A 14,874-nucleotide genomic window follows, 5' to 3' on the forward strand; every position below is an offset into this window, starting at 1 on the left:
GGGTTCGAGGAAAGTAAAGAATAATGTAGGTGAAGCATACTGAGCAAAGAAGGATAACATGAGATGGTGTTGGAGAGGCATTGCGGCGTTGTTCAGGATTACTCAGCTTCCACACTATTATTAACATTTTGGGCTGGATAATTCATTATTATGTCTCCTAAGCACTGTAAGATATTTAACATCATCCCTGGCCTCTACTCACTAGATACCAGTAGCATCCCCCTTCCTTGTTGTGACAACCAAAAATATCACCAGACACAACTATTAATACTTCCAACTACTACCTTAGTTAACTAATCTGTGTCTCAGCTTCCTCATTTGTAAAGCAGTAATCATTTGAGTAACAACCTCACAAGGATATGGCGAGACACTTCATTAATTCCTATAACAGAGCACTTAGAACAGTACCTGGCACATAATAAGCATTCAATGAATGTTAACACCATCAACATCATCATCATCATCATTATCATCATTCTCATTATTTTTAAAGTGACCTTAATTCTGTCATGGAAAACTAATCATTTTCGTACATGGGCCTGTGTGTCAACAGGATCCTAAAAATTGACCTTTTCTATAGCAGTACTTCCAAAAGAAGTAGATGATCTCCCAAGGATTTGTCTGTTAGCTGTTTCTGTAACAGCAAAATGCAATGGTTCTCCACCATTTGTGAGTTATAATAAAAGTTATGAACCCTCCTTAAAAGATATTATATATATACGTATACATACAAAATTTGGTAAACCATCTCTGGGTTCACAGACCCTGAAACCCCATGGACTCCATTCACTCACTCAACAACTATTTAATGAATGCCTGCTCTCAGAATGCACTAAGCTTTATGCTAGCCTCAAAGAGTACAGAGGTGAACAAGACAATGAAACTTGCTACTGTCTTGGTCTTTACATTCTAGAACCAATATCCTAGAGCTTAAGAACTCTGCCCTTTAGAGTATCTTCATTCACAGTTTGCATTTAGCTTACTAGGTAGATTGAAATGAAAATATAAAATCCTTTATTTTTGCATACTAGATACTGTATGGACCACTCATATCCACATTCAAAATAAAGCTACTGTGGTGCATTTCTGTAAAGAATAGAAACTATAAAAATACCAGAATTAGCTAGACAGCCTATATGTTGAAGTAGTTGAACTCTGGGCGGCACCTAAGCCTCATGGCAACAAAGGCAAGACACACACACACAAAAAAAACCTAACCCAGTTGGTAAATTTATGCAACGAAACCTCTTTCACAAAACTTGGAACTGCCCACTCATTTGTGCATCAAGCAGACAATTAATATTTGAGTAATATTGACATCCCAGGCACATGTGATCAGTGCTTTTACTTTACTCATCCCATTTACCCTTAGAATAACTCTGAGATAGGTACTATTTTCTCCTTTTTAAAGCTGAGAGACTGAAACTCAGAGAGTTTAGGTGGCTTAACTAGTTCGTTAATGATAGAGCAACCATTTGAATCAAGTTCCTGACCTGAGTTTTTTCCAAGATACCTGCTCTCTTTTGGAGGCTGGGGAGAGGAAAGGGATGGAGAGGAGGTATTTCTTAAATGATAATCTTACCTCATTTCCTAAGCAAACTGTAGGAAATATACTGTTGAAAGGAACACTGTCTCCATGATTGAATGTAGTAGTACTTTTAGAGTAGAAGCTTTCATCTTCTCCAAGCAGCACATATGGACAATAAGATGCCCATTAAAGTTCCAGTCCCGTTTTCATTTTATTTGATTCATTCCATTGCTTAGTTAATGTAATAACTTGGAAAGAGTTTATTTGAATTTTCTTTTTTCCACAGCTAGGCCATGTCTGGTCCAACTGATGAGACTGCAGGAGACTTGCCTGTGAAAGATACAGGTCTAAACCTCTTTGGAATGGGAGGGTTACAAGGTATGGCCAGCTGTTATTTATTACAGTTATGAACTTTGATCACTGACTTCTTTACTTTTAATTTAAAGTATTTCTGATACTCATACAACCCAAACCATTTAAGTAACTATATAGTCCTTGATTGTACTAAACAAAAAGATGGAGAGTTTCGAACACATATGGTATTTCACTACATGCGTCAATTATCAATAGCTCATAGAAAATGTACAATCCCCCCTCTGTTCTGATAAAAAATTAACATAAATCATCTTTTTAAAATTCCTTACATCAGTAGAAACTACATAGAGAGTATCAAGCCTCCAAACCGAATTGCCTGGTTTAAATTATATTCAGTATTAAAACATTTCTTTGTGTTTAAATTTTATATGGGAGGAAAGGCCATATTTTAAGTGTTTTGCCTTTGAAGTAGAATATCTCACATGATAGTGACTTTTTTATCAAATTAATATGGATTAAAGGTTTTCTTTATCCTTTTATCACTTAGTAGTTGCTGTAGAGCTAAAAAGCACTTTCAAATTGAGAAAGAAAAGCACCACATTAAAGAACAATTTAGAACAGAGAGCTGTGTTTATCTTTGTTTGTTCATTGTGTCAGCTATGCTCTCATGCATGTATCAATTATCAACAGCTCATAGAAAATGTGAAATCCCCCTCTAGCCTGAGAAGGCTAGGGATTTAAGATACATTCCATTTAGGAATCTACGTACACTTTTTAATCAGAGCAGTGTAAATGGCCACTGTGAAAACCAGAAAAGTGGTCAATGTATTGTTTATTGAAAAGGTAAAATTTGGCTACATAGAATTTTTTTTTTTTTTTTTTTTTGAGATGAAGTCTCACTCTGTCACCCAAGCTGGAGTGCAGTGGCAGGATCTCCACTCATTGCAACCTCCGCCTCCCAGGTTTAAGCGATTCTCCTGCCTCAGCCCGCTGTGTAGCTGGGTTTACAGGCATGCGCCACCACGCCCAGCTAATTTTTGGCTACACATATTTTATTGTTAAAAGTAAAAAGTATGTGTAAGCTTTGCTTTGCAGATCTTTCAGGGAGCACCAGGTATTAAAATACGAATAAATTTTAAGTGTGCAAAGCAGTTTATTGGGTTTTGATACTCTGTGAGTTCAATTCTTGTCCTCAGTAACCTATCACAGGACCTTAGTCTCTATCAGTTTGTTCTTTGTTTCTCTTGGAGAATTGTTGGAAATCGACCTACTTCACAATGTTATGGAAAATACCAAATTTAAGCGTCTGTAAAAAGATATCATATATGCATGCTAAAGAGTATAAACATTCTTAAAATTTATATAAGGTAGTATATAGAGAAATTATTTGTGAAGCTTTTAAATAATAATTTTTAAATTTAGGGGTTTTTTGATTTGATCTTACAACTTTTATAGTTTGTTTTCTAAAACACCCATAGTGCAGAAAAATATCTTAGTCATAATATGTTTACCAAATTACTCTTACTCTTGCCTTTGTAAAAAAATAACTTTCAGATACTCTCTTAGTTGTCACAACATTCAGCATGTAAATTCAAACGTCTTTATTGAATCAGAATTTCGTCTTATATTCTTAAAGAATGGCTACTTGAATACATTTTTGAATGGATACTATTGTTGTTCAAATTCCTAGTACTGTATGTAAAGTATTAATAGCAAAGATTTTTACTCTTACCTTAAATAATTGATGTAAACAATACTACAGCATTTTCTAAAGCAATCTTAACTGTAGGTCCCAAAGGAAAAAATCTAAGATTAGTGCATCAGAGGTGATATTAATATCAAGAGTTTTTAGAGACTATTTTAAGTAACCTCACAATTAATTATCTTGGCATTTTTGCAGAAGCTTCAACAACACGGACAATGAAGTCTCGCCAGGCAGTGTCACGTGTCAGTCGTGAGGAACTGGAAGACAGATTTTTGCGTTTGCATGATGAGAACATTTTACTTAAACAGCATGCCCGCAAGCAAGAGGATAAAATTAAAAGGTTATGATAAAAAGCTTTTAGCTTTTTTTCTTGACTCAGTAAAATTTGAAGGGTATGGTATTTTATAAACTTAATTGAAAACCCCACCTTGAATCTTTTTTGGAACAAGGCAGGATGTAAATAAGTACAATTTTTAAAAATGGAAAATCTTGCAAACTAGAATAATAAACCAAAAAGATAATGAGTGTTTATTATGTCTGAATTTGCTGTTTAAAAGAGAAAAGCTAATAGCTAAGAGTGCCAGGAGTATATCATATCTATAAATAACTTTTGGTTTAATATTTATAGTTTAATAAGCAAATGGCCAAAGCATCTGTGTTTTAAATGTCTTGATTTTAAAATGAAAGTTTTAAAAAGTAACTAACTATTCTAACTTGTTAGAATGCACGTTCCCTTAAGATTTGGGGTTTACTAATGAAAACATCACTTCAGTCTCTGGAACGTATTTAACTTTGCTTGGGTTATACTAGATTCTATATTGATTTCAAAGAGTCTCTACTGTTTCTGAAGAAACAGTATTGTCACTTTTGATTTATGTGCAAAAAATCTTGGCAAAAATGATTTCTTAAGAGTAGATACTCTTTCATTCTTTTTTATTCAGAAATGCTGTGCCTATCTTCTGAAGGGACGGCATTAAAAACAAAGTGTGTTCAGATGTGTAATCATGAGCAGGTCTGTATTCATATTTATGTTCTAGGTTCAAAGAAAAGGTGAGACAGCCATTGAGGAATGAAAATAGGGTTTTTCTGCTTAGATTTCATCCTGAGGAGGTGGTTCCAGTTCAGTTTCTACTCTGTGGACTTTAACAACCCACTGACCTGCTATGTGCAAGCCTTTTACTTTGAGTTGGGTTTTAGTCATGATGAGGGCTGTTTTCAAGATTTGTGACTTACTTGCCTAATTCCTTTTCTGATCATTATCCCACACACATCAGCCAGTCAGAAAGAGGCATGTAGTCGGTTATGACCACCTAACAATTTTTTTTCTTTGTAAACCTAATTGGTCAGTAAAAGAATTGAATTCACATATTTGACCTCATTAGTAATTTGTCATAGCCAGAAAATAAAAAACAACTTAATAATGAGCCATGTAGTTTAATGGGAAAAGGACTGATCTAGGAATCAAGTTGTATGTATGCATTCTGTTATCTCTGTGCCACTAGCCTATGGTATGTTCAAGCCCTTTAACCTCCTGGAAGTTTATTTTACTTAGCTATGAGAGTCATGATCCAATGAACAGTATGACCCAAAAGCTCTAAATTCCTCTCAATCTCACACCGCTGACTGTGACCTAGATACATGGGTAGAACTGTCTTTAAATTTATCCTTAGGAAGTAAATAGGCCGGGCGCAGTGGCTCACGCCTGTAATCCCAGCACTTTGGGAGGCTGAGATGGGCGGATCACTTGAGATCAGGAGTTCGAGACCAGCCTGGCTAACATGGTGAAACCCCATTTCTACTAAAAATACAAAAAATTAGCTGGGCGTGGTGGCGCAAGCCTGTAATCCTAACTAGTCAGAGGCTGAGGCAGGAGAATCACTTGAACCCGGGAGGCGGAGGTTGCAGAGAACCGAGATCATGCCATTGGACTCCAGCTTGGGCAATAAGAGCGAAACTTTGTCTCAAAAAAAAAAAAAGTATTACTATTTTCTGTAAATGTAGATTTTATAAACTACCTTTTTATTTTTTATTTTTTTATTTTTATTTTTTATTTTTTGAAAGGAAGTCTCACTCTGTTGCCCAGGCTGGAGTGCTGTGGCACGATCTCAGCTCACTGCAACCTCTGCCTGCCATGTTCAAGCGATTCTCCTGCCTCAGCCTCCCAGGTAGCTGGGATCACAGGTGCCTGCCACCACACCCAGCTAATTTTTATGTTTTAGTAGAGACAGGGTTTCACCATGTTGGCCAGGCTGGTCTCAAATGAACTCCTGACCTCAGGTGATCCGCCCACCTTGGCCTCCCAAAGTGTTGGGATTACAGCCGTGAGCCACTGCGTCTAGCCAAAACTACCTTTTTAAATAAGCACTCAGACTTTGCCAGATCACGTATGATTCATTAATATAAAATAATCAAATCCAACAAATGGAATGTATGCCTATTACGAGACAAACACATGAAATCATGTTTCTTGACAAAGTTTATTTGAGCATCATTTGAAGAATTTAAAGATCCCCTATTGATGTGCTTTTCCTGCCTTAAAAATTAGGGTCGTTTATTTTTCTCTGGTTGTTAACTGCCTTTTTACATTAAATCTGTGTCTTTCTTTTGAATGTAATCTATATCTCTGTGTGAAAGTCTGTCTGTAACAGAAAATTCAGATATTTAGGTTGACATCTCAATTGTATGACAACCTTACTTTTATGCACAGGCCATTGGGTGGGGCTTAGGACCCTAAACTCATTAAAGGACTAGGTAGGGTGTGTGGCCCTCTTGGACTGTGATACCTGGCCAAATTTCCCAGTGATATATCATTCTCAGAATTAGGTGGAAAAGGAACTAATCCATTGATTATTTTACTAGAGTGTTTGTGGTACTCTTGGATCTTGGTTTTTATTATCCTATATCCTTTATAAAGCATGCTTAATGGATGTGCCTCCAGGGAAGGAGAAAACAATCTTAACTGATTATGTTATGCATAGCTCTCCCTGATGCCACATGCTGTAGGCCGAGTAGCCAGAAGTGTAGATAGACATGTATTACTACCGCATTTACAGCGGACTCCGCTTAGGGCAGAAAAAAGGTTGTTCTGTGACATCCCAAAGCTATTAAGGATTTTTTTATTTCACTTTTGTTCCCTTAAGTAAAAGCTTCTGTCCATAACCGTGCTAAAATAAAGCAAAACCCATTTAAAGAAAAATGAAGTGTGTTTTATTTTCAATCTCCTGTCTGGGTCTTTATAAAAATAGATTCACTATAAACTAGAATCAGCTATTGAAGATGTGCGACCAATTTTGTAAAGTCTTGAACTTGTGTCTCTCATCAAAGCCACCTTTTCTTTCTTGTCCTGCCAAGATTTTTCCATTCACTGTCAGGCATGTTTTCCGTACGTGTATATTACATCACCCCCATGTGCCCTTTCTGTCTTTTGTTCTTTCTAACCAGTTTTTATCAAAACTTAAAAGAATCAAGGGTATAAACTCCTGATATGTCAAAAGCACAATTTATGTCCAAATTTAAAGATAGCATTAAAATGATGCTTTTGCATCTAATTATTTTTTACCATTAAACACAAGTGTTTCTTGAGCACTAAGCAACATTTATTGGTGCATTTTGGTTTCCTTTGGATTTTTCATTGGGCTTCATATGTGTGCATTTATGCATTCTAACATTTTTGTATTTATAGTGTGTCTTAATCCTGGAGAAACTGAAAACAATATATTACCTAAATGCTGCACAGTCTTAACACACTTTTCAAAAGTTTTAACTTACTGTGGATTGCAGATATAACCCACCACATCCACAATCTGTAACTACACTCAACTGCATACAGCATTCCTATATAAGGTCATGCGTTAAAAATTGCATTTCAGGAACATATGGAGTAAATATGTGTCCTCTCTTTACTAACCTTAAATGATAAGCCTTAGGAAACTGTTATTTGTCAGTGCTATAAAGCAGATTGTTGCCCAGTGGTTTCAATTATCATCAAAGGATTCTTCACAGGCAGTAATAGTTACATCAAAACCTGAAATTTATTATTCAGGTTCTGCACTGAAGTCTTCACAGTGATTATGTTCCTTTCAACAGAATGCATTTTATGCTGACTTCTCACATTCCTTTTCATCTTTTTATTATTTCCCCAGAATGGCCACCAAGTTAATACGGCTAGTTAATGACAAGAAAAGATATGAGCGGGTTGGTGGCGGCCCCAAGCGGCTCGGACGAGATGTGGAAATGGAAGAAATGATTGAGCAGCTGCAAGAGAAAGTTCATGAGCTTGAAAGACAAAATGAAGCCCTCAAAAACAGACTGATTTCAGCCAAACAGCAACTTCAAACCCAGGGTTACAGGCAAACTCCATACAATAATGTACAATCTCGTATTAACACTGGACGTAGAAAAGCAAATGAAAATGCAGGCTTACAGGAATGCCCCAGGAAAGGTAAAACAAAGCTTACATTAAATCTAAACTGAAGTCTTATTGGATTGTTTAACAACAAAAAAAAAACACAAAGTTTTACTTCTGTGTTGTTCATGCTTTTAAGCGTCTTTAGGAAGAGAAAAATAATTTTTGACTTTCTCTTTGATAAAATAATATTGTCAAAGAAGATTATTTAAGGATCACTATATCAGTCTCAAATTTATTTAGTAAAAATATTCTGCATAACCTTAACGTAAGAGACATGTATGAAACTAAGTAAAATGAGTTGAATTGAGTTTGGGTTGGTTAAATACACTGTACTCAGGCAGGTAGAGAAACCAACTAGTTTGCTTACATATGACCACATTTACTGTATTGAATGATCACATTTAAGTTCTTCATCCAAAGATCATTTCGAAAATTTGCAAAAGTATTGAAATCTTTCTCATTGGATGGCAGTAGCATGACAGTGGCATGTGCATGTAACTAGGGGTTTAAAAAGTTGAGTCCTTATTTCTCCACTTACTAGCTGGTGACCTTAGACAAGCCTCCTAATCACTGTGACCCTGAGTTTTCTTTACATGTAAAGTAAAAGCCTTGAAACAAGTGACGATAAAGGTCTCTTCCATCTCTAAAAATGATCATAGGCCAATCACTTTATTCACTTTAAAAATTAATAACCTAAAATGTACCCAAGTTGCAAAGTAATTCAATTGTGTAGACAAGACTCAATATAGAACATAAATATTTCTAATAAAAATTTTCAGTTCTCTTCACCCACAGAGAAACTTTATTATAATGGAACCACAATTCAATAAATATCTTAAGTAACATTTTTAAAATTTCAACTACTAGGAGAGGAAATTAGGTTTTAGTTATAATTGGTTTTTGTTTGCAATATACTTTACATAAAGACCAAACATTTTTAGGGATATAAAGTAGCATGTAAAACTTTAGTTTAAATTCTTTGAAGAATTAAAACAAAACAAAAAAAACCATGAACAGAAAGGGAGAAAAATTTGTTGTAGTTTGCTCTCCAAGCCAAAATGTTAACACTATCTTTTCCCTAGATAGAGTTCCTTTGAAGTCAATAAGGCCTCCACACAGGCAGGAGGCAGCTGCAGGATGAAAGGGCTTGGCTACTCCTAGCTATGTGAGATTGGCAATAGACTCTGAATACAACTAAAGTAAGCATAATGAATTATAAATCAGAAAGTACATTCTGCCACTGCTTAACTTTTTTACATGGAAGATAATACTGACCTCAGCCTCATTTTCCCCATGTATAAAATGGAGTGATAATAATACAGCTTGGATAAGAGATCAGGAGATGGTAGCTCCCACAATAATATATTTTACCTTTAAAGTGACCTATCCTCTCTGAACCTTAGTTTTGCCATCTGGAACTGGAACTGGGCAAGATGATCTCTAAAGTCTGCAAGACCTTTTATACTAAATAAAAATAATGTTCACACTAGGCACAATGGCATACACCTAAAGTCCTCGAGAAGCTGAGGTGAGAGGATTACTTGAGCCCAGGAGTTTGAGTCCAGCCTGGGTAATATAGTGAGACACTGTCTCTAAAAATAAGTAAGTCTAGGCCAGGTGCAGTGACTCACGCCTATAATCCCAGCACTTTGGGACGTCAAGGCAGGCGGATCACAAGGTCAGGAGATCGAGACCATCCTGGCCAACACAGTGAAACCCCATCTCTACTAAAAATTTAAAAAATTATCTGGGCTTGGTAGCACACGCCTGTAATCCCAGCTACTCAGGAAGCTGGGTCAGGAGAATCGCTTGAACCCGGGAGGCAGGGGTTGCAGTGAACCGAGATTGCGCCATTGCACTCCAGCTTGGGTGACAGAGGAGACTCGGTCTCAAAAATAAATAAATAAATAAGTCTAATGCCCAGATTTTACATTAAATCTAAACTGAAGTTTTATTAGTTCACTTAACACAAAAAACACAAAGTTTTGTTTCTGTATTATTCATGCTTTCAAGTGTCTTTAGGAAGAGAAATATAAGTTTTGACTTTCTCTTTGATAAAATCATAATATTGTCAATGTTAATTAAAATGGCAAGCTAATCTAGTGCTATAAATTGCTGTTCAGACGGGAGAGTTTGCTGGAAGTTCCTCCCTATAGCGAAATTAAGAGCCACAGATCAGCAGACTCTTAAAAACATGACTACATAGTTTAAATTTCTGCTTACATTTGTACTCTGTTGGTGATTCAGACCTTTCTCACTGTTCAGGATAGAGTTCGGGACATGGAAGTGACACAAAACATTAAGTAGTGATGAATACTTTCTTAATCAGTCTTTATGAGTAAACCTGAAGCATCATTACCAAAACTGACACCTTAACAGGCTCTTCAGGACCACTTTTGAGGCTGAGACAGGCCAGACTTGTCAAGAAAATATCTCAGCCTGGGATGGCTGGCTAAGAACCCTAAAACACCTCTCTGGCCACAAGCAGCCTTTACCATCAAGCTGCTGTACAAATACTACTGTTTTCTGTTTGTGCCTTGTCAGGATAAAGGATGGAAAGCACTGGCTAAATGTGTGATCAATGTAATATAGCAACAATACTTATTGTGAGGAACCAGTGGAACAGAGATCTTTGTAAAGCAAAGGTTTTAAAATGTAACCATTGGTGGAGAGTAGAATGATAGTTACTAGAGGCTGGGAAGAGTATGGGGCACTGGGGAGGATGAAAAGAGGTTGATTAATGGGCACATAGATACAGTTAGATAGATTAAAAGTTCTAGTGTTTTATAGCACAGTAGAGTGTCTATAGGCAACAACAGCATACTGAATATTTCAAAAATAACCAGAAGAGATTTGAAATATTCCCAACACAAATGAGAAGTGATCAAGGTGATAGATATCCTAAATACCCTGATTTGATCGTTACACATTGTATACATGCATCAAAATACCACATGTACCCCACCAATATGTACAAATATTATGTATCAATCTTTAAAAGGATTTATATAGATAGATAGATAGATAGATATATGACCATTGGCAAATCAACATGAGACTGTAAGTTTTAAGATATGTTTTGAGTATTTTTTATTTCCACTAGTAATGTTGAATTTTTTCATGATGTATGTAGGAAAAGCGTAAGAATTAGCATTACTGCCAAAATAATATAATTGGCAAATTCTAACACAGTAAACTATTTTAATGTTTTAGGGAGAGCCTTTTCTATTTTTCAGGATTACAGCAATAGGTATTGACTGCTTTGGAAAGAGCAAGTAATAGTTCCATTATTCTTGTTCAAATTCTCTTTTTTTTAAATTTTCTCTTTACTGAGAATATGCAGAGCAATTAAATCTCACTTTTAGAAAGTTAACTTTTCTAAAGAGAATAAATTTGTTGTTTTGTTCTCCATTTAAAAATCTTAATCATCTGTGATGCTTTATCTACCTTAAACTCTAGTATTTATTCTATAAATGTAAAATAACTCACATAATTAAGAATATATCTTATTTTTAACAATGGGACTGTCTCTGTAAAATTGTACATAATTATTTCTATAAGAAAAAAATATTTTCAGTGCAACAGGGAAATGTTTTATTTAAAGGAATTCTAGTGATGATCCATTCTCAAAGTACCTTTTCATAAATAGGGATTTTCTTATTGGGTTGGAATAAATCAAAATGCAGAAAACATTTTTACTTAAACATTTAAGGGCAAGGAATATAAATGAGTAATTTAAAAAAAAAAAAAAAAAAACCTTATCACAAGCACTGGGGAAAAATCAAGCTTTTATAACCTATTTACATTGTTAAAACTTGGATAGAAGAGTGATTTATTTCAGAAATTACTGCAGGACTCTAAATCTTAAGTTGAATAAAATTATTTCTAGGTAATTTGATTTCTACAGTAGATTTGCAAAATGAGCAATACTTGCTGCTGTGTTTTATTTAATGCCTTCTAGTGGCTGAGATCATATATTCCCTTTGGCAGTGTATTTATAATTCTGTGTACTATAAAACACATACCTCTTAATACTTAATAAGATTTTATTATAAATATCCTTATTATAGCAAATCAAAGATCCTTCTTTTCTAACTTCAATTCTATAATCGTATTTTATTACTTTGTTTTTAGGTATAAGATTCCAAGATGTAGATGTAGCAGAAACTCTACATCCCATGTTTACAAAATATGGCAACACTTTACTTGAAGAAGCCAGAGGAGAAATAAGAAATTTGTATGTGTTCTTTTTTTGTGGTCATTTGAGAACTTTGGTTATTGATAATGTCTTTTTTTAATCCTTCCCTTTCTTTTATTTTAAATCAAACTGGGCTACATATAAACAGTTTGCTCCACTGAAATACAGCTATGTTCTGTAGGGTAACAACAGATATTTTATAACATGTTCTCAGAAAAATGAGGAAAATGAAGAACTTATCCAGCTGCCTCAATGGAAGGATTTATCTAATAGTCTTCTTTATTATAATTTTACCCTCAGAGGAATGGCATAAAGTCTAGTCAGTTAGAATAGTGTAAGATTTAGAGGCAACATTTTTATTCCCAGAAAATCACAGGTAATTTTTTTAGATCCTGAATCAATTAGCCCTTTTGTTGGTTAAAAAAAAAATAAAGAATTGGGGAGTGGCATAAAAGTTTGGAATTATCAGATACATATGGATTTCAGATTTTGTTTTCGTGTGAGTCTATGGCACTGCATTCTTCATCATATCATGGTTTCAAAAAAGTTACTTCTACCATATTTAGCTTACTTTTCTAGTTAATCCAAGCCTCATGGTTTCAGTGTCTGTGAGTCACACAAATGAAGGTAAGTTTCCGCTTTAAGCCTTCACCTTGATCATCAAAAAGTAACAATACTTCATGAGAAAGGGAAACATGGCACACAGTATCCTATTTAAGATAGTTGCTTAAGAATAATGTGGTCTTCAAATGTTTCCTTTTGAATATTTTAAGTAGCAATTACAGCAATGATTAGCCTGCAGGAAAATAAAAGACTAGACATAATCTTGTTACCTGATGATCACCTGAAAAGCCAACGTTTATACCAGTTCCTGAGGCTCATTACGGTATGATGCTGCCAGACATGATAGAGTCTGGCATAAATGCATGCCAGAGACCACTAAGTTATACTTGGCAAATTTCCTGCCACCTCTCTCTGAAGTGTTAATTTGGGTGTTATAAGCAGATGTGTATATATGAAAGAACAAAGGCTTATAAATATTCTGAAGACCAGATTGTGGCATACATAGTAGGTGTACTGCACAATAAATACTTACTTAATTGAATCAAAGCAAAGTCCAATCCATTGCCTAGGACCTTATCATAAAAAGCAGTATCTTGCATTGTTCTATATGTATTTCCAAATCATCACATTTAATCTGCTACTATTTCACTGTGTGCAGAGGCACTTAAGCTAAATTTTTTAACTTCTGCTTGCTCTTTTTCATGAAGAACTTTCTTTGCACTGATCTTAACTACTGAAAATTTTTCCTCAAACTACAAGTTCTTACAAAGGCCATTTATTTCAGGGAAAATGTTATTCAGTCACAAAGAGACCAGATAGAGGAGTTAGAGCACTTGGCTGAGATCCTGAAAACTCAGTTGAGGAGAAAAGAAAATGAAATTGAGTTATCTCTTCTTCAGCTTCGAGAACAGCAAGCTACAGATCAAAGGTATGTTAAAACAGAAATATCACTTGGATAAGGTCAAAATTAGTTTAAAATACTTTGTCATGTGCCATAAAAGGATAAGTTTATCTAGTCTGTTTAAAAATCATGTTTCTACTTAACATTCTTCATATAAGCCTATGCTCGACCTACCAACTGCTGTCAAGAGCTCTAGTCTAAGGACAGTTTTCCCTAACCTGCTGTGCTTTTAAGCAGCTTCTGATGGGTGGAAATCACCCTCATCTTGTTTTCTCTGTTCATTTACCCCATTTGCCAAGATTGCAGGAAGTTCTGATACCATTATATTATAACTACTGAGAGAAGTATGGGTGACAAGCACTCAGCTGTTGGCATACCTTGTACATTAAGTCCAGCATTAGTTTTTTCAACCTTAAAAGATGGTAATTCCATAATATGCTACCAGTTTGTAATCCTAAAAAGATCCCTAATATTCCAAGTTTGGATTGCAATCTGTTGGCTGTAATAAGATGACAGTAGGACCTGTAGATAGTATCCTTGCTGCCTTTTCATCTATGACATTAAAAAACATTTTTTAAATAATTTCCAACTTTTAAGTTCAGCGGTACGTGTATAGGATGTGCAGGTTTGTTAGGTAAATATGTGCCATGGTGGTTTGCTGCACAGATAATCCCGTCACCCAGATATTAAGCCCAGCTTCCACTAGCTATTCTTCCTGATGCTTTCCCTCCTCCCACCCCTCACCCTCTGACAGGCCCCAGTGTGTGTTATTACCCTGACCTTGTGTGTCCATCTGTTCTCATCATTTAGCTCTCAGTTAAAGTGAGAACATGCAGTGTTTGGTTTTCTGTTTCTGCATTAGTTTGTGAAGGATAATGGCCTCCGGCTCCATCCACGTCCCTGCAAAGGCCATGATCTCATTCTTTTTTATGGCTGCATAGTATTCCACGGTATATATGTACCACATTATCTTTATCTAGCCTATCATTGGTATGCATTTAGGTCAATTTCATATCTTTGCTATTGTGACTGGTACTGCAGTGAGCATACCTGTGCATGTGTCTTTATAATAGAACAATTTTTATTCCTTTGGGTGTATACCCAGTAATGGGATTTCTTCATCAAATGGTATTTCTGCCTATAGTTCTTTGAGGAATGGCCACACAGTCTTACACAGTGGTTGAACCAAATTACACTCCCACCAACAGTGTAAAAGCATTCCTTTTTCTCCATAACCTTACCAGCATCTATTGTT

General features: G+C 35.5%; 1 protein-coding gene across 2 annotated transcripts in view; it reads left to right on the forward strand.

Annotated features, from left to right (window-relative positions):
* RPGRIP1L (RPGRIP1-like) overlaps positions 1-14,874 on the forward strand; it is a 99,194-nt gene that overhangs the window by 1,356 nt on the left and 82,964 nt on the right. For both annotated transcript variants that reach the window (XM_011971925.1, XM_011971924.1), the window contains exons 2-6: positions 1,815-1,906; positions 3,744-3,888; positions 7,691-7,989; positions 12,091-12,193; positions 13,503-13,646. In XM_011971925.1, coding sequence (XP_011827315.1) covers positions 1,822-1,906; positions 3,744-3,888; positions 7,691-7,989; positions 12,091-12,193; positions 13,503-13,646 — 776 coding nt within the window. In that variant the 5' untranslated portion in view covers positions 1,815-1,821. The remainder of the gene's footprint in view (positions 1-1,814; positions 1,907-3,743; positions 3,889-7,690; positions 7,990-12,090; positions 12,194-13,502; positions 13,647-14,874) is intronic.

Source organism: Mandrillus leucophaeus, unplaced genomic scaffold (assembly GCF_000951045.1).
Source record: "Mandrillus leucophaeus isolate KB7577 unplaced genomic scaffold, Mleu.le_1.0 Scaffold125, whole genome shotgun sequence".
NCBI classification, from domain to species: Eukaryota; Metazoa; Chordata; class Mammalia; order Primates; family Cercopithecidae; genus Mandrillus; species Mandrillus leucophaeus.